This window comes from Perca flavescens, chromosome 8, assembly GCF_004354835.1.
Source record: "Perca flavescens isolate YP-PL-M2 chromosome 8, PFLA_1.0, whole genome shotgun sequence".
NCBI classification, from domain to species: Eukaryota; Metazoa; Chordata; class Actinopteri; order Perciformes; family Percidae; genus Perca; species Perca flavescens.
The window spans coordinates 35,595,279-35,621,587 of NC_041338.1; the positions used below are offsets into that span (position 1 = coordinate 35,595,279).

At 41.5% G+C, this 26,309-nt stretch overlaps 1 protein-coding gene across 1 annotated transcript; it reads right to left on the reverse strand.

Annotated features, from left to right (window-relative positions):
* Positions 1-303: 303 nt before the first annotated feature.
* LOC114559638 (troponin I, fast skeletal muscle) lies at positions 304-15,078 on the reverse strand. Its single transcript, XM_028584418.1, has 7 exons — positions 15,002-15,078; positions 10,960-10,992; positions 10,066-10,102; positions 5,622-5,750; positions 3,837-3,926; positions 3,351-3,524; positions 304-480 (listed from the first exon to the last, which is right to left on the reverse strand). Exons 2-7 carry the CDS (start codon positions 10,965-10,967, stop codon positions 406-408), a joined length of 513 nt encoding a protein of 170 aa, XP_028440219.1. The 5' UTR covers positions 10,968-10,992; positions 15,002-15,078; the 3' UTR covers positions 304-405.
* Positions 15,079-26,309: the final 11,231 nt, after the last annotated feature.

The following is a 26,309-nucleotide window of genomic DNA, read 5'->3' on the forward strand; positions in this document are numbered from 1 at the left end:
GTTACGATGGCAACTACCAGCACAGGTGGAGTCTCCACGCTGCCTCCTGTTTATGTCCAGAATACCAGAATGTTGATGAGATATTTTGGTTTGGGCGTGTTAGTTTGAACGGAGATTAGTTCTTCTACTAGAGCCAAAAACACTCGTGTGCACGGATATAACTTTTGGCTCAAAACTCCGCTTAAAAAAAACAAAACGTAGCGATGTAAACGTAGCCTGATATTCAAGAATGAAATGTGTAATTTTAAAGCCATTTCTCATCTAAACCGCTCGCTTTACAAAAGTACAATCACACACCGAAGCTGAAAGTTGCAGATTTAATGAAACAAGTTATTTCAGTTCAATTCAAAAATTAACATAAAAAGTGCCAGCCAAAGAGCAACTACAGAAGCGAAGGTCAAGTCTTTAGGTAGTCTCGAACATCTTCTTCCTGTCGGCTTTGTCCTCAACGTTCTTACGCCAGTCGCCAGCATCTACCGTCTGCAGGGTGAACAGATTCAACACAGTGATGCTGCTCTCGTGTCCAACATGAACTTAAGAAGTCTCGTATAAAGAACTGGAACGCAATACTTGAGTAAAAGTACAAGTATCTGACCAAAGAAATGACTTTGGTAGAAGTTAAAGTCACCTTTTAGGATATAACTTGATTAAAATTCCCAAAGTATCTAATATTCAGGGTTTCCTCACATTCTTAAACATTTAATTCAAAGACATTAAAGAGAGAAAAGTTTGCTTGCTCCGTTTCTTTAGTTGTGGCCAATGGTTTTGACGCTTGGCAACAAACGGGCGTTACGTCACCAACTGGAACGGAGCGTGTAACCTGCAATCTAGGAGCAACGATTCGCCAAACATGCTTTAAAGGAACACGCCGACTTATTGGGAATTTAGCTTATTCACCGTAACCCCCAGAGTTAGACAAGTCCATACATACCCTTCTCATCTCCATGCGTGTTGTAATGCTGTCTAACGGCTCAGACAGGCTTGCTGCAAAGCAAATCATTCCGCCCAAGTACTATATTCTTCCGCCTGAGAATATAGTTCCCAGTTTGTTTAGGGTTAGAAGACGGCTGTGTCTCATATTACGTTGTTTTTTGTACATGCTGTGACTCTACAAATCACAACATGTAAATAGGAACATGTCAGAGTTATTTTGTCACTTATTCGGAGCAGTAGGATTGCTGGAACCATTCACCTGCAGGTTCTGTGCTGGCCTGATGCCGCTGGAGCCGTCAGACAGCATTACAACACGCACAGAGATGAGAAGGGTATGTATGGACTTGTCTAACTCTGGGGGTTACGGTGAATAAGCTAAACTCCCAATAAGTCGGCGTGTTCCTTTAATGGGACGGCTACATTGCAAGCCTAACGAATGCGGAGCGGACGTTCCAAAATTACGCTTCCACTATAATCTATAAAACTGGCAACACCGGGCAGAGAGCAGTGTGTAGTTTAGTGGAAAGTTTTTATCTGTCATACTGATGTGTGGTTTTTCTTTAATGTATTAGCCATTGCTGTATGGTTTTTATATGTTCATGAATTTATATGTATTTACTTTTATACTATACTTTAATACTATCTGATATGATAATATATCAGTTATAGGGATCCATTATAAGTGCTCCAATATCTTAAAAGGAAATCCTAGCTTCTCTCTCTTGTGCTGCTCAGCACTAAGCAGTACCTGGCAGAGGGCCAACTTCAATAGCTTGAGGCAGTCTTTTCTGAAACGGTACAGACTCAGTGGTAATAGGAGCAGGATCAGCAAGACCAGAATTACTGAGTTGACAAGAAGTACAGTCCCTCCCTCTGCATGCTCACAATATAAAAAATCTGTGAAATACTTTGTCTCTGACACACTTTCTCAGATTGCCTTGTCATTCTGTTGAACTGTCTCCTCTACTTGCAAGAAGAATAAAGAAAATAACTTAAGACAACTCCAGCGTGTCAGACAATCTTAATTTCCAGTTTCATCACCGAACACCAAAGAGATTTTCCACAACAGCAGTGGTGCGTATGCTCCGCGGAGATCTGCTCTACAAGCGTAAAAATAGGACAGTCTTCTATTCATATTTATTTACGCAAGATATTCGTGGCACTTTTACAAAAAAATGGATCATAAAGTGTATATATTTCTTTTAAATTAAACAACCGATATACAGGAAATTATTTAATTAGTGTGAATGAACGTATTGGCTTGGTGACAATAGACTGACGTTTCACAGCGCTGTGCCAGCTCCAAAAAACGACAACAATCCCAAAGCAAAAGCTCTCCGTCTCTACCTGTGACTCACACAATCCTACGCCGTGTGTGGCGCTGCTGCAGGTGTAGCCGGTTAAAAGATATATTCCGCGGCACATATCCCCCGCTAACGGTCCGCATACGTTATGCATTCAATGTAGCCAAGGAAAATTCTTCTGATTTTATTTTGTAGTAACGAGTAACGAAGATGCTTAGGGGAAATGTAGTGGAGTAGAAAAAAAGTAAAAGTTTCCAGTAACGTACAGATACATGAAAAAGACACTGGTGTTAATATATTGAGTTAATATATAATGTGCAATGCGAGTCAATTATTTCAATATTTTATTATTTACTCTAGTTTTACATTCTCTGATCATGTTCTTAGTACAATGTGTGCGTTTTTATGTTTGCATTTTCAATTTTGTTGAATGTACTTCAGGGTTTCCCCTAGAAAAGTTGTTTAGCCCGGTGGCAAGTGTCTGTTTTTCGACGAGGGTCCAGGCCAATCCCAGACTGACGAGATGTTGACATGTCATAGTAGGAAAAGCACAGGTGTATTAAAAACCATTAATGATGGCTGCATTCCACTTAGGAGAGGTCCTGGTATTAAACCATTACTGATGGCTGCATTCCACTTAGGAGAGGTCCTGGTATTGTTCATGCTGACTCACTGAAATATCTTACTGGGACACTTGATGGATTGAGCCATCATTAAGTTTATCAATTTCAGCTGTGCTTTTCCTACTATGACAAGTCAAAATGTCTGCGGTGAAATAGGTCCATGTAGAGCCCAATAGTTTCGTGATAACAGAATCATGGACGGAATCGCAAAATTGAGAATTTGAAAAAGCTCTAAGGCAGATTCCACAGGGCCCTACATTAAGTCAGTGCTAATAGCTAACTGGAGATTTGAAAATATGACTATGTCTAAGTTTCCAACCGAGCTGCCCCTCTGTAGGCTGACTGTAGTTTAAAAAACGTCTTAAAAATAGATAAAAAAAAAAACTATTCACAGTGGATTGCAAGCCACTGGGGGAAACCCTGCTATACTTAACAATGACAATAAAGTCAATTCTGATTTAAAGTCAAGGCGTAGATAAGCGTGCCTCACCTCCTCTTTGACCTCCTTCTTGACCTGCTTCAGGTTGGCCCTGAGGTCCATGTTGACCGTGTGTTTGGAGCCCAGCAGAGCCTTCAGCATGGCGTCGGCCGACAGACGCACTCTCTTCAGGGCGGGTTTCTTCACTCCGGCCAGATCCACCACTTTGATCTTCAGGTCTTGGATCTAAGAGGATAAGTCGCTATGTTAACCCTCTGATGTCTAAGGGCATGTAGATATCTTCTTGGCTTCTCCTTTTAAGGGTATTTGCATACAAAAACAAAAAAGTATGGTGATGCACTTAGGAAAGAAAAGCCACGCAGACACGGGGGATAACATGCAAACTCCAGAAAGAAAGGCCCGGGACGACTAGGGTTCCAACCCGGTGCCTTCTTGCTGTGAGGACACAGTGCTAACCACTGGGCCACTGTGCTGCGTTTGTTCGCCACAGTGAAACTCTCGTGTAGATAAAAGCTCAAACAGCAGGAAGACGTGTACCTCTTTATCAGCTTTGCCCACTTTGGACTCCAGGTCATACCTCTCTTCATCCACTTTGTCGAGCAGGGCGTGCAGCTTCTTGCAGGCTTCCTAAAGACACGAACAGACGGGACGCTTACTCACTGACTGTTTGGACACAATTTCCCCATATGAAAGCGTCTAAATCTACTTCAATGTAGTTTATTTATGTTCTTTTTTCTGTGCTGACCAGACTTTCGAGCTGGATATAAGAGAGTTCTCTGGCATTCATTTTTGTTCATGTTTTACAAAGAGTTTAACCGTACAACAAAATCACATCTATGCAGAGATAGTAGTAAATGTAGCCTAGAAATATAGACGCACCCTGGTGGCAGCAAATTTAATTTGCAGCCAGGGTCAGTCTAGGCTCTCTCCATTGGCTTACGAGCTGGAAAAACCGAACTCTGGTCAGGCCAATCACGTCGTGTCTAGAATCGGTGGGCGGGGCTTATGGCTGCAGGACTTGGAGTTCAGGTTTTCTTTGAGAAAAGAACAAAGAACGGCACTGAAATCTGTGATGGCTGGGGTCGGCTGGCTGTGAGTTTTCTGTTTGGTTTATTCTCTGGTTTGTTTCTCGATTGGTTTTTCTCTCCTCCTGTGTTTTTTCTACTGGCCTCTCTCTCTCTCTGTGCCTAGTCTGCTCTCCCCCTCCCACTGCTGCTGCCAGCTGATTGAGCGCACCTGGTTACCATCCCATCATCATCACCGTCTCCCACTGGGCACACCTGCCTCTCATCTACAATCAAGACCAGTATTTCAGAGTATACCCACCCTCCATTTTTTCTACCCTTCCCTCAGCTGCTTCCCCCAATCCTGGCGTCTGCCTCCCCACTCCCCCTATTCGACCGGATACGGCAAAAGTTGAATCTGTTAACTAGCGTTGCTCTGCCTGGTTGTAGTGCTATCCTATTGCGCGCAGAGGGAATTTGAAAGACAACCGTTTATCCCGCCCCTTGGATTGAGCCCTGCCAATGGGGAGTTCCCAGACCCAACATCTGGATGTGGGTCTGGCTTGTCAGGCTAGTAGTATACAGTAGGTAGGGCGCCTGGGTAGCTCACCGGGTAGAGCTTGCGCCCATATTTAGTGGTTTACTCCTCGACGCAGCAGGACCCGGTTCGACTCCGGCCTGCGGCCCTTTGCGGCATGTCTCTCTCTCTCTCTCTCTCTCCTTTCATGTCTATGGCTGTCCAATAAAAATGCTAAAAAATAATGGTAAAAAAAGCACATTCGTGTGCAAACTACTCATTTTTTCATATTTGGTAGCCTAGGATACACACAGGTTGGTAGTAAGATATTAGTATAAGTATTATTGGCAGCTGCCACATATGGCGGAGAGGTTGCTACCTATACCCTTAAGAACTGAGTATTGTGCTACTTATACCCTTAAGAACTGAGTATTGTGCTACTTATACCCTTAAGAACTGAGTATTGTGCTACTTATACCCTTAAGAACTGAGTGTGTTTGTTAAGTGATATTGTGAAGAGCTGCTGCGTGCCACTGGTCCACGAGTTTGCGTATGTATTGCACTGCATCCGTAATATTTGTGTCCCTGTACTATTTTCTTCATGTGGACATAAATAAATGGTTAAAATGTGTTTATTATGTATATGTTATTTGTTTCTGTATTCATTGTATTTTATGTTATTGTTTCTGTGTATGCACCATCAACCAAAGCAAATTCTTAATAAGTGTTACTTATTTGGCAATAAATCTCTTTCTGATTCAGATTCAAGCACATAAGTTTAAAACGTTCGTTGTCTCTCACCATGAGGGCGGCCTGGTCTCCGCTCATGGACGGGGCAGGACAGTTCTCGGACATGTAGGCCGCCTTGGCCGCGACCAGGTCCTTCTTCTCCTGCTCCAACCATCCTGCAGCGATCGACAGGATCAGACTCTGCAGGAAACATCCACAAATCAAGAGTCAAGGGAAAAAGAAAATTTCATTCAGTTTTTCATCAGGTTTCAGGTAATCTGGAGGATGTCTTCTCTCCGTGTGAACACGGTCATGATTTCTGCACAAAATGTTCATTTGCTTCACACGCAAAGAGATGATCAAAAGATGTATTTTGTATTTCAAATGCGGCATCTAGATTAATTAGCCTGGATGCCAGCCGAATTTAGCCCCGCCCACAACATTTGAGGTCGGGAAGTACGGTCTGGACTTGGTCCGTTTGTGGAGCCACTATGCTTGAGCCAGAGCTGTTCGGACCAATCGAATTGGTGATGATGGACAAATGCGATAAGAACTGTTTGCTGTATTGCCGAGTTCTAATCCTAAACGGAGAACTTGTTCGGATATGCATTCACCTTTACTATTTCTCTCAAAAATGATGTTTGTGTTAATAAATTCTCCGTGTATCCTTCAATTCGCAAAGCTCGTTTACACTCATCTTCTTCTACTGCTTCCAGCGTGCGTGCAGTTGAGTTCTGTTGACAACTTTGCATCGCTCAACATATGTCACATACTCCGTTGCTCTGATTGGTTGTAGGTCTATCTGTTACTCTGATTGGTTGGAGGTCTATCCGTTGCTCTGATTGGTTGTAGGTCTATGCGTTGCTCTGATTGGTTGTAGGTCTAACTGTTGCTCTGATTGGTTGTAGGTCTATCTGTTGCTCTGATTGGTTGTAGGTCTATCCGTTGCTCTGATTGGTCGTTGCTCTGATTGGTTGTAGGTCTAACTGTTGCTCTGATTGGTTGTAGGTCTATCCAATTGAGTGCAGAGGCATTTTCTTTCCTGGTTTGGTTGAAACACGCCCCCATAATCACAGCCCAGTGGAGCAGCATCAGACTCATATTCTGACTAGAATCTGAGTAGGACCACGTCAGGTTATAGATTAATGCTAATTTCACCAAAAAACTGTACGGGTTCAAGGATTGATGTAATGTAGTAATAATAATAATAATAATAATAATAATAATAATAATAATAATACGGCAGCAATAACCCGAGTGGAAACTAGGGAAACAACATTAATTTGCCCCGTAGGCCAAACATTAGAAAACGGCTCCCTCTAGTGGAAAATTGTCAAAACTACAATTTTGGAGCCATGGCTGTAGATGAAAACCCTGATATAATAGAATATTTAATTGTTTCCTCCAGTGTCTGGGTGTCTGTATTTTGGTTACACAGTTTATTATACAGCAGGAGCTGAGGTCCACACACTTCCACAAAAAAAAAGGGATAAGTATACCATATTAACACAGGCAAAAAATAACTGAAACATTAAAAAGCCCAAAATGTCCCTAGTGATGCATAAGAGATCTTACATAAGAGATACATGTTATATCTGTGAAGTTCGAGAACAGCCTTAACAATGGCATAGTAAACGTTTTGCTCTTATTTCCTAAAAACAGACCTTTTTGCAGTTTTCCCCTCATTATAAATTTAATTATGAGGTTCAAATATTTCATCCTTTTTAGTCCAAACCCACGCACGCACACACGCACACATGCACGCACACACACATGCCTCAAACATTTTGCTATGAGTGCATAAAGTCAGTTGCGTGGATTGTCGATACATTAGATGTTAGATTGTTACATGCCGCGTGCTTTTAACAAGATTAGGGCTTCGGTTTGGTCTAGATCATTTTTATTTGAAGGGGATTCAGGTCATTGGCCTTCAGCCTCGGCTTTTAAAAGACAAGAGCAAGAGTAGTATGTTGTAAGCTTAAAGTGCTCATATTATGTATGTTTTTTGGCTTTTTCCCTTTCCTTAATTGTGTTATATATCTTTTTTTGTGCATGTTATAGGTTTACTAAGTGAAAAAGCCCAAAGTCCCCCCCAAAGGGACTTACCATCTCCAACAGAAAACACTGTTCACCAACTGCTCCAAACAGCTCTACTGTAGTCCAGCCTTTACTTCAGAGACAAACGTGGTCACTTTGGAACACACGTTATAATGCTCGCCTAGCTGCTAGCGTGGCACGCCCTCATACTCTGCTTCTGACTGGCTAGTAGTCCTTACCTAGGTACTGTCAGGGCACGCCCTCATACTCTGCTTCTGACTGGCTAGTAGTCCTTACCTAGGTACTGTCAGGGCACGCCCTCATACTCTGCTTCTGACTGGCTAGTAGTCCTTATCCAGGTACTGTCAGGGCACGCCCTCATACTCTGCTTCTGACTGGCTAGTAGTCCTTACCCAGGTACTGTCAGGGCACGCCCTCATACTCTGCTTCTGACTGGCTAGTAGTCCTTACCCAGGTACTGTCAGGGCACGCCCTCATACTCTGCTTCTGACTGGCTGTAAACCTATTCTGGTACAACTTCTAAATACAATTATGAACCTGAAGATGAGCATAATATGAGCACTTTAAATGTTAACAAATTTTGCCTTACTCATAATGAGCACACCTGCCAGCGCTCCCATTTTTCCCGGGTTTCTCCTATTCTTTAGCCCTATCTCCCGGTTTGTTATTTCTCACGGAAATCTCCCATAATTTGCAGCATGGCCCAAACTCCGTTATAAATAATCAGACCAATATGTTTGTCTAATGTTGACCAGTTGCCAGAGCTTGTATGAAATGCATCCTATTCACACAATCCACACACCATTTACATTGCAAACATGAACAATGTTCATGTTTGTCACCTCAACCTGGCAACCTGTAACCCTCAAACTGGCAACCTAGAACCCAGACCCACAAGCGAGCCATTAAAAATGACTGGTGAAGGCGATGTTCTCGCAAAGAAATCAAAATATAGCTGTAAATTTCAACAGTGTCTGGCACAACAATTTACATGCATCTTATCTATAGTCATATCGACAATCTCCACGCTTTCTGTATGGTGTGTTGCATCGATTTTAATGTAGCGCACATTACCCAGCACATTAAAACACAGCTGCACCATCGCGCAGAAAAGAGACTTCAGATACAGTATTACAGTTATATAAAAGAGACTTCAGATACAGTATTAGGGGACCACTAAGGTCTATATAAAAGAGACTTCAGATACAGTATTAGGGGACCACTAAGGTCTATATAAAAGAGACTTCAGATACAGTATTAGGGGACCACTAAGGTCTATATAAAAGAGACTTCAGATACAGTATTAGGGGACCACTAAGGTCTATATAAAAGAGACTTCAGATACAGTATTAGGGGACCACTAAGGCCTATATAAAAGAGACTTCAGATACAGTATTAGGAGACCACTAAGGTCTATATAAAAGAGACTTCAGATACAGTATTAGGGGACCACTAAGGTCTATATAAAAGAGACTTCAGATACAGTATTAGGGGACCACTAAGGTCTATATAAAAGAGACTTCAGATACAGTATTAGGGGACCACTAAGGTCTATATAAAAGAGTCTTCAGATACACTATTAGGAGACCACTAAGGTCTATATAAAAGAGACTTCAGATACAGTATTAGGGGACCACTAAGGTCTATATAAAAGAGACTTCAGATACACTATTAGGAGACCACTAAGGTCTATATAAAAGAGACTTCAGATACAGTATTAGGAGACCACTAAGGTCTATATAAAAGAGACTTCAGATACAGTATTAGGGGACCACTAAGGTCTATATAAAAGAGACTTCAGATACAGTATTAGGGGACCACTAAGGTCTATATAAAAGAGACTTCAGATACAGTATTAGGGGACCACTAAGGTCTATATAAAAGAGACTTCAGATACAGTATTAGGGGACCACTAAGGTCTATATAAAAGAGACTTCAGATACAGTATTAGGGGACCACTAAGGTCTATATAAAAGAGACTTCAGATACAGTATTAGGGGACCACTAAGGTCTATATAAAGCATCCAAAGAGCACCATGTCATGGGACCTTTAAAGGATAAAATCTTTGAACACTATGAAGCACTTTGTGTGTGTTTGACAGTTTCCTCCAGCAGGTGGCGACTCAAACTGTGATTTAAACTCTCAGCTGTGACGAAGAGACGGATGAACCCACCCAGCAGGATGTAAAAGCCCCACCTTTACCAGCAGCAACATGACAGTGTGAACATATTGATGCATCAAAAATTATAGTCCAATAATACCATCACAATTAACCTTAACTCTAACCACATCACACTTCTATGGCCCACAAAGTCATAATTTTCTGTCTCAGTTTGGCGAGCTACTGTGGGAGACCCTGGTCTAAGCTGTCTGAACTGACATGTTAACCAATCAGCAGCTTTATTAAATGTCTGACAGCCAATCAATGGACAGAGAAAGATCACCGGGCTGTCGTACCTTCAGATGATGCCTGCGGCTCGAGTTCATCTTCTTCCTGTGAAGATCAAAAACAAACTCTGTTACTTCTTTCATCCCCCCCATCACTTCCATTCATTCATTAAAAAAAAATTAAATACTTTCTGTTCTTCTCTCTGGTGTTTAATGATGTGTTTTTATGAAAGAGTGGATGGAGGGTTGTGTCTCTCTCTGTGTGTCTGTCTGTCTGTCTGTCTGTCTGTCTGTCTCTCTCTCTTACATCTTTCATTTCTGTCTCTTTTTCTCTCTGTCTCTCTCCCTCTCTGTCAGATGTCTGTCATCTGTCTGTCTGTCTGTCTGTCTGTCTGTCTGTCTGTCTCTCTATTTCTCTCTCCCTCTCTGTCTGTCTTACATATTTCATTTATCTGTCTCTCTATCTCTCTCTCTCTCTCTCTCTCTCTCTCTATTTTCTTCTTCCTTCCTCTGTCAAATCATTTTAAATTCAGCACCAATATCACAAATCACAAATATGCCTCAAAGAGCTTTGTATACGGAGACTTCAACATCTTTCTTCTTTATTTTTCTCTTTCCTTTTTGTCTTTGCTTCATTTTCTCTGTCCTTTCTCTGGCTCTTTTTATCCTTCCTTTTCTCTTTCCTTTCTTTCTAATGTCCTCTCTTTTCATCCTCTCTTTCCATTCCACTAATGAACCCTGACAAAGCACACCTGTGAAGGTAAAACCATTTCAGGTGACTACCTCATGAAGCTCATTGAGAGAACACCAAGGGTTTGCAGAGTTATCAAAAAAAGCAAAGGGTGGCTACTTTGAAGAATCTAAAATATAAGACATGTTTTCAGTTATTTCACACTTTTTTGTTAAGTACCACTAACAAAACCACTAAAAATCAAAGATTAGTAATGGAGAAGCGAGACTTACTCAGACATGATGGCGGTTTCTTGTCTTCACAGCCTGTTACAGAGAAAGAAAGACAGACAGAGGAGGAGAGGAAGTGATTGAGAGTAAACGGCGTTATGATCTGCTCCAGGCTTAAATACGAGCGGCCCTCCTCCGTCTGAACGGGATCTGATTAATCCGTCGGTGGCCGGCTGAGTGGTGACAGAGCTAAGTTTGGCGTGTTGGGTCGGGTGTCGGCGCTGACGCCCGCGATAAGCTCCTTTACAGGTGTTCAAAACCCAATACCCCCCCCATCACGCCCACCCATCATACCAATCACCCCCCCCCCCTCCCACCCCCCACACCCACCCTCCGGGAGTTAACACTTCAATTCTTTCATGGAAAAGAAAATGTGCTGCGGCAGCTCGTTTGCTGCCAAAACAAGTCAGTCATCACCACACACACACACACACACACACACACACACACACACACACACACACACACACACACACACACACCAGTCAGTCATCACCACACACACACACACACACACACACACAGTCAGTCATAACCACACACACACACACACACACACACACACACAAGTCAGTCATCACCACACACACACACACACACACACACACACACACACACACACACACACACACACACAGTCAGTCATCACCACACACACACACACACACACACACACACACACACACACACACACAGTCAGTCATAACCACACACACACACACAAGTCAGTCATCACCACACACACACACACACACACACACACACACACACTTTAGTCAACACACACACACGCACAGACACAGACACACAAACACGCACACACACGTGCACACACACACACACGCATGCACGCACAGACACACACACACACACACACACACACACACACACGCACAGACACACACAAACACGCACACACACACACACATGCACAGACACACACATACACACACACACACACAGACACACCAACACCCACTTGCACAAAATCCAGAATCAGATTTCAAGTTATTTTTTTCACTATAAATAATTCCCGGTTTTAGTTTACGATGGCATGAAGTCAAAATAATGAAGCAGGACAAAAACAAGCACAGGCTGATTTTAAGACTCGATAAAATACCTAAACAGACTAGATTTATTAGCAGCGTATAAATGTACAAACAATAAAAAAAACTTTTGGTTTGTTCTCAGCTTAAAACAATCTCAAATTTCCAGAAACTTCAAACATTCAAAACTTTCTAAATCCCGATACTCTGTCAGAACTCTCTATTAAGTCATTTTAATCTGGTGCCGCATAATCAAGGATTTTTGCCCCACAACAATCACAAAACAACTTTTTTTTTAATGGAAGGACTGATTAATGCTTGTTTTCTAAAATCAGTGCTTACATGTGTTCAATTGGTTGTTGTTTGTATAGGACTCTTGTAATTGTAAATTGCTTGTTATTATTATTATATATATATATATATATATATATATATATATATATATATATATATATATATATATTTTTGTACCTCTCTTCCTTAGAAGAGACTCCTTCTATAAGCCCCTAGAAGTTTCCTTAATCTCACTCGCACAATCTTTATTTTATATTACTTTATTTTCTTGAGTTACTGTTGTCTTGATTTCCTAGAGACTCGAGTTCCTAGTTGTGCACCGCACCAAAAAAAAAAAAGCTTCATACTGTAATTATGCGACACTGCCGTGCAGAATTTGACAGATCTGCCGACTTTCAGACTTTCCCCCCCCAGAAGCATTTTTCATGACTTGCTAAAATTCTACGATGGCTAAGAAACTTTTTTGCTGACTTTTTTAGGGTTTTACGTCGACCAAAACTGTATGGGAGAAAGCTATATATGAGACATGCAATTATACAAAGTAAATTGACTTTTATTTTGTTAAATAAAAGCATGTCAGTGAACTCAACATGTCTGGCCCTTATTGTGATCAGCATTTCCAGTGTGGCCCCTTAGTGACATTGAGTTTGACACGCCTGCTGTAAACGGACACAGAGCAGCTGAGTGGAGTCGGCCCGGATACTTTTTTGGGGAGAGCTGTCGGTAAAGTGCTAAGGTGCTGAAGCGCTGACCTCGGAGGTCCGTTAATAAGTGAAGGGAAATGCGATCCAGTGGGGAAGGCGAGGGCGACCATTCCACAGACTTTAACGAGCTGAGCTTCTCCCTTCATGCTAAAGACTTTCATTTGAACATTTATAATCGATGCTCAAGGCCACTTTTCCGATGTCTCAGACTCGTCGGTATTTGGACTCTGACTTATCTCGGACTCCGCCGTTGGACTCACCAAATATTCTAGATGGTCTCGACCGAGTCCAGAACCGAATGCTTTGTTCTAAAGTAACTTTCTCCTTAAAAAAAAAAAAAAAAAAACATTGATGAAGCGCGATCGTTCAGAAAACAGGAATTAATTTCATTCAAAGTCCATCTAGAACGGGCATCGTGATTGGTCGCCTGGGACACACCTGGCTGCATCATACACCTCAATCATCAGGTATCAGTCAGTTCCATTTACACACACAGACACGATGTCAGCCAGCACTTTGTACTCTGGATTTTTCAGGACAAGTTATAAGTTCAAGAATGGGAACATTTTATATTTTAAGTAAATAATATGGCCTAATTTGACCCTTTCTTTCTATGATCTTGACCGTCTCTCATTTGAACTCGGTCTTGACTTGGACTCAAACTTTTTTGGGACTCGGTCTCGACTAGTCCTGGTCTTGGATTCGTCTTGGACTGGACCAAGGTGGACTTGACTACAGATCTGTTTTTTTGGAAGAATTTGGCTTTTGCAGTTGAAGAATACGACTGACTCCCATAAACTCAACTACACTCAAATATCTGTGTATTAACAGTTATATGACTGTTTATTTTAAGGTTGTATTTTGGTTTTTTACATTTCGAATTATCTATTTAGTGCTCCGACAACTTTGTGTCGGCCATGAAGTCCACATTGTCACTTTTTAATGACATTTTTGGCGATTTTAATTAGTTTTTTAAAACTTTTTTTGAAGTTTCTTTCAACGTTTTCAGAACATTACGAACTGAGCAAATTTGTGTGAAATAATTTAATATACTGGAGGCATACACATAATTTCTGATTTTTAATTATGGGTCCAGGTAATGAGCTGCCAGAACTTTATCTTACCAATTTATTTTCTTGGAGTGTATTGTTTTTTGATTGAACATTTGTAATTTTAGATTTTTGACTTTGATTGCTTGAGAGCTTTTAGATTTGAATAAAATAATGTATGCTGCAAAAGATCTTAAATATTAGCGCGCAGTTTGGAGTAAAATTCAGCCATCAAGTCTCCTTTTTTTTCACAGTCTGCCTACAAATCGAGATTTTTTTACTTTGACAGTTCAGTTTTCAGAAATTTTCTAGAAATCTGACTCGGTGCCTTAAAACGAGAGTAGCGTCATGAAAATAACAATGAAATAAGTTGAGTTTGTCGTGGAAACAGTTCAGATTATCTCTCAGATTCAGTTTGGATTTACTCATATTTGTACGTTTTACTCTTGCACTCCTGACTGAAGATTAAGTTCCCCATCTAGGATAATAAAGTGACTGAACATGAATTTAAATTAATCACCAACTATCATCAACTATTTGAATAATGGATCTTTTTTTTTATGAAAAAAAAAGGTTTTGGTTATTATGTTATTGTACTATTGAATCACACTACTTCTAGAATCGCAATAAATATAAAAACCGCAATAACAAATCGAATCGGCGCCCATGTTTCGCAAAAGAATCAAAGTTTATCAGTGTTTTTTGCCCCCAACGGGGGTTGGGAGGCACTGGTTATGGTTAGGGTTAGGGTTATGGTTAGGGTTAGGGTTAGGGTTAAGGTTAGGTGCCTTGAAGGCAGCGATTGCAGCGCTGCCTGGAAGGAGTAGTTGGGGGCAAAAACCCCACTATCGAGCAGAATCAAATCGGTACAAAAGCCCATATCATCCTGACCGTAACGCACAAAAGAGGAAAAGAAGGAAGAGGAGGAGGAAGAAAGAGAAGCTGGTCTCACCTAGAGTACGAGGCGGCAGAGTTTAGGCGGAGGGCAGCAGTGGGATCACCCCTGGGAGGGGGTGTATTTATACGAGCGCTCGGACATGGATATGGAGCTCCTGTTTATGGAAATGCAGGATCCTCAGACCAACCGGCCAGCAAGCCCCAGAAATATCCTCGTCCCCTGCCAACGCTTCCCTGGAACCAACAAGGCCCCCCCCACCAACACCTCCCTGGAACCAACAAAGCATCAGTGAGGAGGAGCATCAGATCATTTAAGGACTCCGCTCTGTGCCACCGGGACGCTATAAAAAGGGAGGAAATGATCTAGAAAACCGTCAGCAGTGGTGTAGTCTACGTGATAAGCAGGTACACGCAGTATACCCACTAAGAAAGTTCCAGGATTTCCATATACCCACTTAAAAATGCCCCAATGACACGCAACAACATACTTTCCGTTATATTTTTGATATATTTTGAATAGTCATCTGTGTTTTTCTTCTTCACATAAGCTAAATAAAGGGATTTACACCATAAATGGGTGCATACAAGACTATCAGAATACAGGAAATGAAGTATTTGATGCTCATAACTTCCCTGGGGGAGGACACCCTGACCCCCACTATGATATGCAGATTTGGGCCAATAAACCCACTACAATACATAATACTACACCACTGACCATCAGAGTCTATAACGTTTCACCAGATGATGAATGTGGGATTCATAGGCGTCATTTACAGAGGGTATGGGGGGGGTCAACCTCCCCAATAATCAAAACTGGCCAGTTTAACCCCCATCCCCACACAAAAAAAAAACTATTATAATTTCCTTAACATAAATAGTAAATAAAGACTTTTGAAACATTACTTTTTGAGGACTGTACCGTCAACATCACGTCTCCTTAAGTCCTCTAATATTTCCTCATTGATGTCATCAACACATCCATGATTCATGGAAATGTGTAAAACACAACAAGCCACAAAGAATGCTGGGACTTTTTGAGGACTGTACTGTAAAGTGCGTCCGGACCTATCCAAACACCTGAAGCGCATTTTCAGTAATATTTTTCCTTGTAATTATGTATGGTTTGCAAAAATGCGAACTGCTGGGTCCGTAGAGTAAGTTTTTACTTAAGTACGAATTTACTTGCAGAAAAGGCACAAATTGTTGCAGAAAAATTCACCAGAATGCAGGAAATGAAGTGTTTCACATGTTCAAAATTAGCATTTTCAACCCAAAGCTACACCCTTGGATGTTCGGCCAAGGATCAAAGACATCTTAAGACAACCATGAGTGCCAGATATTTATACAGAAGACTACCTGAACTCAGAAGAAGTTTTGCGATCATCCAAACGGGGCGAAGCATTGTTCCGGGAGTCAGCAGCTGATGACTTTTCCCTCCCTGATCTGCAGCGTTCTCCAAATGATTCTACTTTATAACTTTACAGAACTTGAAAAGACATTCGAAGCAAAAGAACGAAAGCCTGTCTTGCATTTTTCCCGCCGACTATAAAAGCTGTGATGAGTCTGAAGAAACAGATTCAAAAGAGAGAAACCACCAAGCTTTTGATATCACTTCTAACTATCAAAACAATGTGCTTAGCAAGCTTTCATTTCTGCTGTCTATAAATATCGCGCTATGGCCCTGCAGGCTAGGTTAGCGTTTCATCTTCTCTGCCCCCCAGGAGAGGCTTCCAGACCTTGGAGAGGCTTCCAGACCTTTCTCTGGCTGCAAGAAGGCCCTCTCATATTAACACTTGCGCTATAAAAAATATGTGGGCATCATTTCGGGTGAGCAGGAAGGCAGATTTTCCAAGTAGATAACGTTACGTTAACGTGACTCTCTCCTATAAAGCATTCTTACTTCATTGCTTCAGATTCCCTCTCTCTGCTTCGTGGGATACACCGGTTTCCCCAACTAAACAAACGCTCACATGTTAGGAACCTTCACAGATATCCGATACAGGTTTTATGACCAAATACCTGCAGAACCAATGACATTCCCATCAGCCTCGAATGGACTTGGTTGTGTTTAGTGCCAATTCATGGTAAACCATTTATGTCATTGTGAGTATGTTAGCCCTCTGTACATAACAGCAGAGTCATCAGCATGGCTGTAGACTGTCTAGGTAGTCATTATCCTTTTAGATTGTTTTATATCGTTCACTATGGTAAAAGATTCCTAAAAAAAGGTTTACTTAATGGACGAGAGAGAGAGAGAGAGAGAGAGAGAGAGAGAGAGAGAGAGAGAGAGAGAGAGAGAATTGCTATTATAATATGCATTTATTAAAAGATTAACTCAATCGTTTCATGAAACTGATACCGAAACTTGGCTACAGCGTAGTTTGTTCAGACATTGGCGCCAAAGGCTACGACGCATGGCTGTAATCCGCCAGTAAACAGAGTAGAAGAAGTAGAGGTTGCTAACTCAAAACACAATTAGTTGCCTCAGCCATCTAAGGCTAGAAACACACAGCGAAGCGCCGTCAAGGGGAACTATTTTTATTTCGGTTATTCAATCTGTCCGGCCACACCGGCTGCGATCAGGCGTGCTACAGCAATCGTTTCAGAATATGCATGGAAATACGTTTATGGAAATACAGAAATGTTAGACATCAAATTGTTGGAATAGATTGAATCACCGTAACGCTAACAGAAAAGCTACTTCCGGTTAGACAAATGGTCATTGATTTGAATTAAAGAGACATGTGAAATCGTCAAACTAGTTTATTTCTGTTGTTATTTTCAGCCCTGTGACATTTAAAGATATATAGTTAAAGGTGCTCTAAGCGATGATTGGGTGACGTCACTTCTTGTTGATGTTCGAAGTATTGTCAAACTAAACGGCTAACTCTAGCTAACTTCCCTCTTCTTGCTTCTCTCTCCTCCATTCCCCACAACCCCCTTCATGTGAACCCCAAATCCTCCTTGTCGGTTATTGGCTGGAACACTGTTTGTTATGTTTGGTGGTGCAGGTTGACGCAGCCTGGGCTGTCTACAGAGAACGCGTTCTGAGGCTCCAGCCCGGATGGTTTTCTCAAAAGCCCTGAATCTTTAAGGCCGAATTTACTGTCTTTCTGAGGCTTTAGCGGGCTCCGTTTTAAAGTTAGAGCTACATGTTTCCCCCATAGAAAAACTACCTTTGGACAAACTGTTTTGTCTATCAGAGGAGGTCATTTCTGGAACAGCATCCCAACAAACATAAGAGAATGTCCAACTTACTGCACATTTAAAAAGCATTTTAAACAATTTCTTAAAAGTTCCCAGTTATGTCATCGTTTTGACAAATTTTATTGATGTAATGTAATTTGTCTGAATGCATGCTAATGTGTTTCTTGTTTGATATTGTATATTGTAATATTTTTCTGTTTTGCATTATCTTGTATGTGTATGTATCTCTGCCTCGGGACTACAGGTGGAAATTTGCATTTATGCTATAACCTGGCTCATTTACAGTCTGTACAGAAATGTTAGATTGTTCATTAATGTGCACTGTCCCGAATAAATAAATAAATAAATGTTGGTATTGGTTCATATGAAACTAAATAACGCTCCAAAGTTAGGCCTCCTGCACACTGCCTGCGTGGCGTTTCTGTTGCGTGTCAGCTGCGTGGATTTTTCTGTCTTTACACACCAGAAACGTGTGCGACACAGTGCTGCTGCTGCTAGCCTTGTCTGGACACATGTATTGTGTTTCTCATTGAAAAACTGAAATAGCATGGTAAACATAAATATATACTGATTTGATTACAGCAAAGACAACGTCGGCAGTATTGACGACAACATTTTTTTTTAAATTACATTTATATTTGCATTTAAATCAAAACCTTGAGAAAAACATGGCCACTTTTCAAAGGGGTCCCTTGACCTCTCACCTCCAGATATCTAAACAAAAATGGGTTCTATGGTTACCCACAAGTCTCCTCTTTAAAGACAGGCTCACTTCATTTTTCTAGGCAACGGTCATGGTTACTCAAATGGTTTACAGATTTTAGTTTTGTTGAAAAATAGTGCAAACAGCTGCCATAAAAGGGAGACAAATTATCGCCAAGCGAGCATGCCCCCCTACGTTTGGGCTGAGATGTATGCTCCGATACCGCCTAAAACGCTGCTATCGGTATCGGGAAGTACTGGAGTTTATGCACCGATCCGATACCACGTAATAAAGCCCTAAAGAAAATCTACGTTAAAGTAGTTTATTTATGTTCTTTTTCTGGTACAACTGAATGTCAAACTGGAGAATAAAAGAAAGTTCTGGGGCGTTCATTGTTTGTGTTTGTTCATGTTTCACAAAAGAGTTTAACCTGAGCCAGACCGACAACAAAGATAGAAATCATATCACATCCATACAGGGATAGTAGTATACAGCTGTTATACATCGTATCATATCCATACAGAGATAATAGTATACAGCTGTTATACATCATATCACATCCATACAGAGATAGTAGTATACAGCTGTTATACATCATATCACATCCATACAGGGATAGTAGTATACAGCTGTTATACATCATATCACATCCATACAGAGATAGTAGTATACAGCTGTTATACATCATATCACATCTATACAGGGATAGTAGTATACAGCTGTTATACATCATATCACATCCATACAGAGATAGTAGTATACAGCTGTTATACATCATATCACATCCATACAGAGATAGTAGTATACAGCTGTTAAAACATAATAAAATATATGACACACTGGTATCAGATAGGTACTCGGTATCGGCCGATACGCTAATTTAGGTATCGGAATCGGTACTGGGAAGCAAAGAAATGGTATCGGGCCATCTCTAGGTTTGGGCGAACAACATCTGGCTTCGCCCCTGATCAAACATGCATTTTAGATGTAGGAGATGAGAGTCGATCCATGTTTTGGGCTTTTTTTTACATTTAACTCGTCTTTTCACTACCATGTATAAACACCACTAACACCAACTCATTACCAGTAGTTTTACACTTATTTTGGGATTTCATGGTCAATAAACCTCATTTATAGGACATTATACCTAATTCACCAGAAATTATGAATTATTTAAACTAATATAAAAGGAAGGACAATCACAGAAGGGTCAATGTTAAAGCAACAAATATCAATAAAACACCCCAAATTCAATGAAGGTAGAGATCCATTCTTTGTTGTACTTGCCAATCACGTTGTATGGAATCATCCGTGTTATTTTTTGGGTAATCAAAATTAGGTATTTAAAGAGACCCTCATATTTCTGACATAGTAATTTAGAAAACGGGTCAAATTTTACTGGAAGACAACACAAGGATTAAACAAACGTTGTGATTGGGTCAATGCAAAACTGAATTGCAGAGATCTGTATGAAAAACCCTAAAACCTAACGTCTACATTAACAAAAGCACGCAAGTAATCGATCGCTAGTGATCACCTCGGGCCAGTAGAAGGCGTCCATGGGGGGCAATAATCATTCAGCAGGTCCGACTTCAGGAGGGAAGGCTGAGAGGGGAGAGGTGGTGACATGTCTGACAGCGCAGACAGCGGAGATGATAGGAGTCGTGCCGGGAATGTGGAGTAGAGGGTGGAGGTTGGAGTCTCAGAGAGACCGGCAGGTGGTTTCTACTGGAGCCTCAGGAATGCTCTGAACGGCAGGTCTGATAAGCGTGTGGCCTTTCCTCACTATGTGCAGCATTAACAACTGTGTGTGTATGTTTACATGGAGTTTGATTCATAAAACGGGTGTGGTATAGCACAGGGGTCTTCAACGTTTTTTAAAGAAAGAAAGATGACGCAGGGACCCCCTACTACCTATATTTTATTAAATAAAGTTGCATATTAACTAGAATAGCTACAATAACATGTAGGGCAGCCTAAATCCTTATACATACCTTTTTTGCATATAATATTAAGCTATTTAGATTAATAATTGTTGGTATGATTTTATAAATCATGTTTTAATGTTAAACATACATGTGGCACACATCTGTGGATGGCCTTAGTGACTACCTTGGCTATAGGCCAGTAAGCAGTGGGGATTTACATTTGCTAATAATATGTTGGATTCATGTTAAGACTTTTACAATTTTTGAAAAAACTTTCAAAAATTAACAATAATTTTGAGGCCCTCCCCTGCATTGACTCTAAGGACCACCTAGGGGTCCCGGACCCCCGGTTGAAGATCCCTGGTATAGCAGTAGAAGTTTGCTTGAATGCATCCACCACCTGGTTGTGTTTGAAGCGTGGACGAGATGTCCGTGTCGCCCCCCGCCGGGATGGTCTGCGGTTGGATTTCAATATGGTATTTCTAATATGGTACTCTCAAGGGATGTTTGGCCCCTAGAGAAGAGCACAGTAACAACAACAAGGAACAGACACATCTTAAAGCTATAGTGCGTAGTTTCTGTCGCCCCCCATGAGGAATTCTAAGTAATGACAACAAAACTGGCGCGTCCACATGATACAAGCCTTCCGTGATCAATACTGACTGACTTTTCTCAGATCTAATGATTCTAGTTGGACTTCTTCAGCAAGTTTTGTCTGCTTCAATGCATTTAGGGGTGTGGTCCAGGTCTAGAAAATCTCCTGAACTCCAAACTGAATATCAGAATGGGAAAGAAAGGTGATCTGAGCAACTTTGAGCGTGGCGTGGTTGTTGGTGCCAGACGGGCTGGTCTGAGTATTTCACAATCTGCTCAGTTACTGGGATTTTCACCCACAACCATTTCTAGTGTTTACAAAGAATGGTCTGGAAAAGGAAAAACATCCAGTATGGGGCAGTCCTGGGGGGCGAAAATGCCTCGTTGATGCAAGAGGTCAGAGAAGAATGGGCTGACTGATTCCAGCTGACAGAAGATCAACTTTGACTCAAATAACCACTCATTACAACCGAGGTACGCAGCAAAGCATTTGTGAAGCCACAACACGCACAATCTTGAGGCAGATGGGCTATACCAGCAGAAGACCCCACCGAGTTCCACTAACAATAGGAAAATGAGGCTACAATTTGCACAAGCTCATCAAATTGGACAGTTGAAGACTGTAAAAATGTTTCCTGGTCTGAGGAGTCTCGATTTTTGTTGAGACATTCAGATGGTAGAGTCAGAATTTGGCGTAAACAGAACGAGAACCTGGATCCATCATGGCTTGTTACCACTGGGCAGGCTGGTGGTGGTGGTGTAATGGTGTGGGGAATGTTTTCTTGGCACACTTTAGGCCCCTTAGAACCAATTGGGCATTGTTTAAATGCCACAGCCTACCTGAGCCTTGTTTCTGACCATGTCCATCCCTTTATGACCACCATGTACCCATCCTCTGATGGCTACTTCCAGCAGGATAGTGCACCATGTCACAAAGCTAGAATCATTTCAAATTGGTTTCTTGAACATGACAATGAGGTCACTGTACTAAAATGGCCCCCACAGTCACCAGATCTCACCCCAATAGAACATCTTTGGGATGTGGTGGAACGGGAGCTTTGTGCCCTGGATGTGCATCCCCCAAATCTCCATCAACTGCAAGATGCTATCCTATCAACATGGGCCAACATTTCTAAAGAATGCTTCCAGCACCTTGTTAAATTAATGCCACGAAGAATTAAGGCAGTTCTGAAGGCGAAAGGGGGTCAAACACGGTATTAGTACGGTGTTCCTAATAATCCTTCAGGTGAGTGTATATTATATAAAATGAAGTTACATAATAAACTGGGCCTACAAGAAATTGTAGAGCAGACTGTATACATTCCCTTTTTAGTGCATAGAATACTAAGCTATTAAAATAATAATTTTGGGCATGATTTGTGGCCCCCTACAGTGATTCTGAGGACCCCTTAGGGGTCCTTGACCCCCTGTTGAAGATATCTGCCTTAGAGCAGTGGTTCTCAAGTTATTTTCAATAATGTTCCCCCTTTGAACAGTGTTTTTAAGCCACGTACCCCCTAACCAATGCAATGTCAGCGATAGATTTATTAAACAACAGCCTTGGACCTGGAAAACATTTAAATGCTGATGAGAAAAGGCGAAAAAAACTTAAAAAGACGGTAGAAAGAAGGAAGTAAGGCAAGAATAGGTCGAAAATAGTCATAAAAACTTTTTTTTTAAAACACAGTAAAAAGAAGGAAGGCAACACTAGGGCGACAAAAGTGACAAAAAATTCCAAAAAGCGACAAACTTCGAAAAAAAGTGACAAAAACTCTTTTTTAAAAGCAGTAAACAAGCTTTGAAAAAAAAAGACAGTAGAAAAAAGTAATGAAGAAAGGCAAGAATAGGTCAAAACAAACGACAAAACCTTAATAAAAAGGTGACAAATTTCAAAAAACAGCAACAAAAATAGAAAAAAGCAACAAACTTGGAGAAGAAAAAAAAAGACAGTAGAAGTAACAGTCCTCCAAAGTACCCCTAGGGGTACACAAACCCCCATTTGAGAACCACTGCCTTAGAGGGTTAAAAAGGGAAACAGTGATTTTGTGGAGTTTGCAGCAGCATCTAGTGGCTGTTTGTGGCGCTGCAGCTGAGAACAGAGACTGACAGCTGCTACTTGCCTCCCCAACTTTAATCACGTAAGGCACAAATGTCTTATTCTGAAAACCAAATAAGTGGGAGACGATAAAACTAATGGATGGAGGTGTATGAGCCACAACACTAAATGTGCAAACATGATACCTTGGTCGGGCCCAGGAGGCGCTGTCAGAGTCTCTCAGCATGTGTCTGGTGTCAGTTTCCAACTTCGAAAGGAAATACTCGCCCCCTTATTAACCTTCTTCTTCTTCTTCTTCTTCTTCTTCTTCGTCAGGCTGGTCATCATGATATCCGTGCTGCTGCAGCAGGAGGATTTACAGCGTTGTCTGAAACCTGAAAATGTTGAAATTAGTTCTGTCAAACGATGAAAATATTTAATCGCGATTAATGTCATAGTTAACTCGCAATTAATCGCACATTTTATCTATTCTAAATAGAGGATCAGAAATTTAGAAAATTACAAAATTGCATCTGGGCTCCAATTATTCAATAATGCCATGATATTCCCTCCCTTAATTTTAAATTTTAACCTAAAAAAAACAACAAAGTTGAAAGGTTAACGTGAGAACAACACAGGGTTAAAAGGCCTAGAAGTCGTTTCTACTTGACTTGGAAACGAGCGTAATAAAGTGTCTAAAATGTCTCGGTGACACCGGTTCTGTACAGACGCATCACATCAAGTTCTCCTCACATTTGACTTCAGCTCAAAGTGACATCCAAAAACTTGAGTGCAACGCTTTCACGCCATTGCTCGTTGGAGCAGGCTTTTTTTTTTTACAAGTGCTAAAAGACGTGACATTGAGAGCAGCTGATTTCACTGATTAACAACCTTCGTTGTTAATCAGTGAAATCAGCTGCTGCCGTGTCTGATTGGAACAGAAACCTGCAGACTGGACTGAGTCTGCATTTCTCCCCAACAATCAAACACAGCTCAGTAACGTTAAATAAAGCCTACGTAATCTCAGACAATGTACATTACGCCGAAATCTAATCAAGCTCAGAAGTCTGGAGAAATGCTTACAAAGTCAAATACAAAAACTAACTTTTTGGGGCATTTTATGGCTTCATTGGGAAGTCGATAGCAGAAAGGTGCAACAAGTCCTTCAAACCAAACAAAGATATGAGTTTGTATGTTTTCGACGCCTGCAAATAATCAAAACTGGCCAATGCAACTCCCCCAATAATGTACATAAATGAAGACATTTGCAGCATAACCTTATGCAGAAAAAGCCACAAATTGTCACAGAAAAATTCATCAGAAGGCAGGAAATTAAGTGTTTGAACATTTCAATTTTGCTCAAAAGTGGAGATCGCAATGCAGACTTCACTTCCTGAAGGTCACCACGTGACCTCGTTCGTTAATGTAAAACAAAAAAGGTTTACTTTTATTTTCATAAATTGGCTCCTGTCATAAACACGGCCACTAGAGGGCGCCCTCATTAGAAACCTAAATATAGGTCGTACTTGCTGCTTGAACAAACGACAACCAGGAGCATTTTTTTGTCTCGAAAGTTGGCAGAAAATAAGCGACAAACATCCCAAAGGGCCACACTTGTTACTAGGGACATAAATGACCATAACCCTTTAGGCTCATTTGGTTGTTATTGACCTTTCAATGTGCTGTGCCTGAGAGCAACTTTCCACTTCTTTATGGAAAAGTCCTGAAGACAGTTTTCATTTATGTTGTGAGCAGAACAGATTTCCCCTTCTGCTTGAAAGGAGAAACACTTCATTCAGCAGAAGGAAAAGGGTTTTCTTGTGAAGTGCTTCCACAGTTTTAGGGCCCTATCTTCTAGCAATCTCGTTTCAAACCTGCAAACTTCTACTTGTACTTGCTTTACATAACTGTACTGTCTTTTGCATCCTTATTATCCTAATTTATGTATCAATAATTTTTCCAAAACCGAAAGTTTTCGGGCACTATCTTGCACTCGGCGCAGCGCAAAGCCCGATGCAAGAATCTTTGCTAGTTTAAGAGTTAGTTTTAAGAGTTTTTTAAGAGTTAGAGCTAGTTTAAGTCCAGCACCCGCATCGTTTAAATAGCAAATGTAGCTGCGCCCATCTGTGGCCCATGGGCGTGCTGGTCTTACAGGGCGGTGTGTTCAGGTGTATTCTGGGCGTGCTGGTCTTACAGGGAGGTGTGTTCAGGTGCATTCTGGGCGTGCTGGTCTTACAGGGAGGTGTGTTCAGGTGCATTCTGGGCGTGCTGGTCTTACAGGGGTGGTGTGTTCAGGTGCATTCTGGGTGTGCTGGTCTTACAGGGAGGTGTGTTCAGGTGCATTCTGGGCGTGCTGGTCTTACAGGGAGGTGTGTTCAGGTGCATTCTGGGTGTGCTGGTCTTACAGGGAGGTGTGTTCAGGTGCATTCTGGGCGTGCTGGTCTTACAGGGAGGTGGTTTCAGATGCATTCTGGGTGTGCTGGTCTTACAGGGAGGTGTGTTCAGGTGCATTCTGGGCGTGCTGGTCTTACAGGGAGGTGTGTTCAGGGGCATTCTGGGTGTGCTGGTCTTACAGGGAGGTGTGTTCAGGTGCATTCTGGGCGTGCTGGTCTTACAGGGAGGTGTGTTCAGGTGCATTCTGGGTGTGCTGGTCTTACAGGGAGGTGTGTTCAGGTGCATTCTGGGCGTGCTGGTCTTACAGGGAGGTGTGTTCAGGTGCATTCTGGGCGTGCTGGTCTTACAGGGAGGTGGTTTCAGATGCATTCTGGGTGTGCTGGTCTTACAGGGAGGTGTGTTCAGGTGCATTCTGGGCGTGCTGGTCTTACAGGGAGGTGTGTTCAGGGGCATTCTGGGCGTGCTGGTCTTACAGGGAGGTGTGTTAAGGTGCATTCTG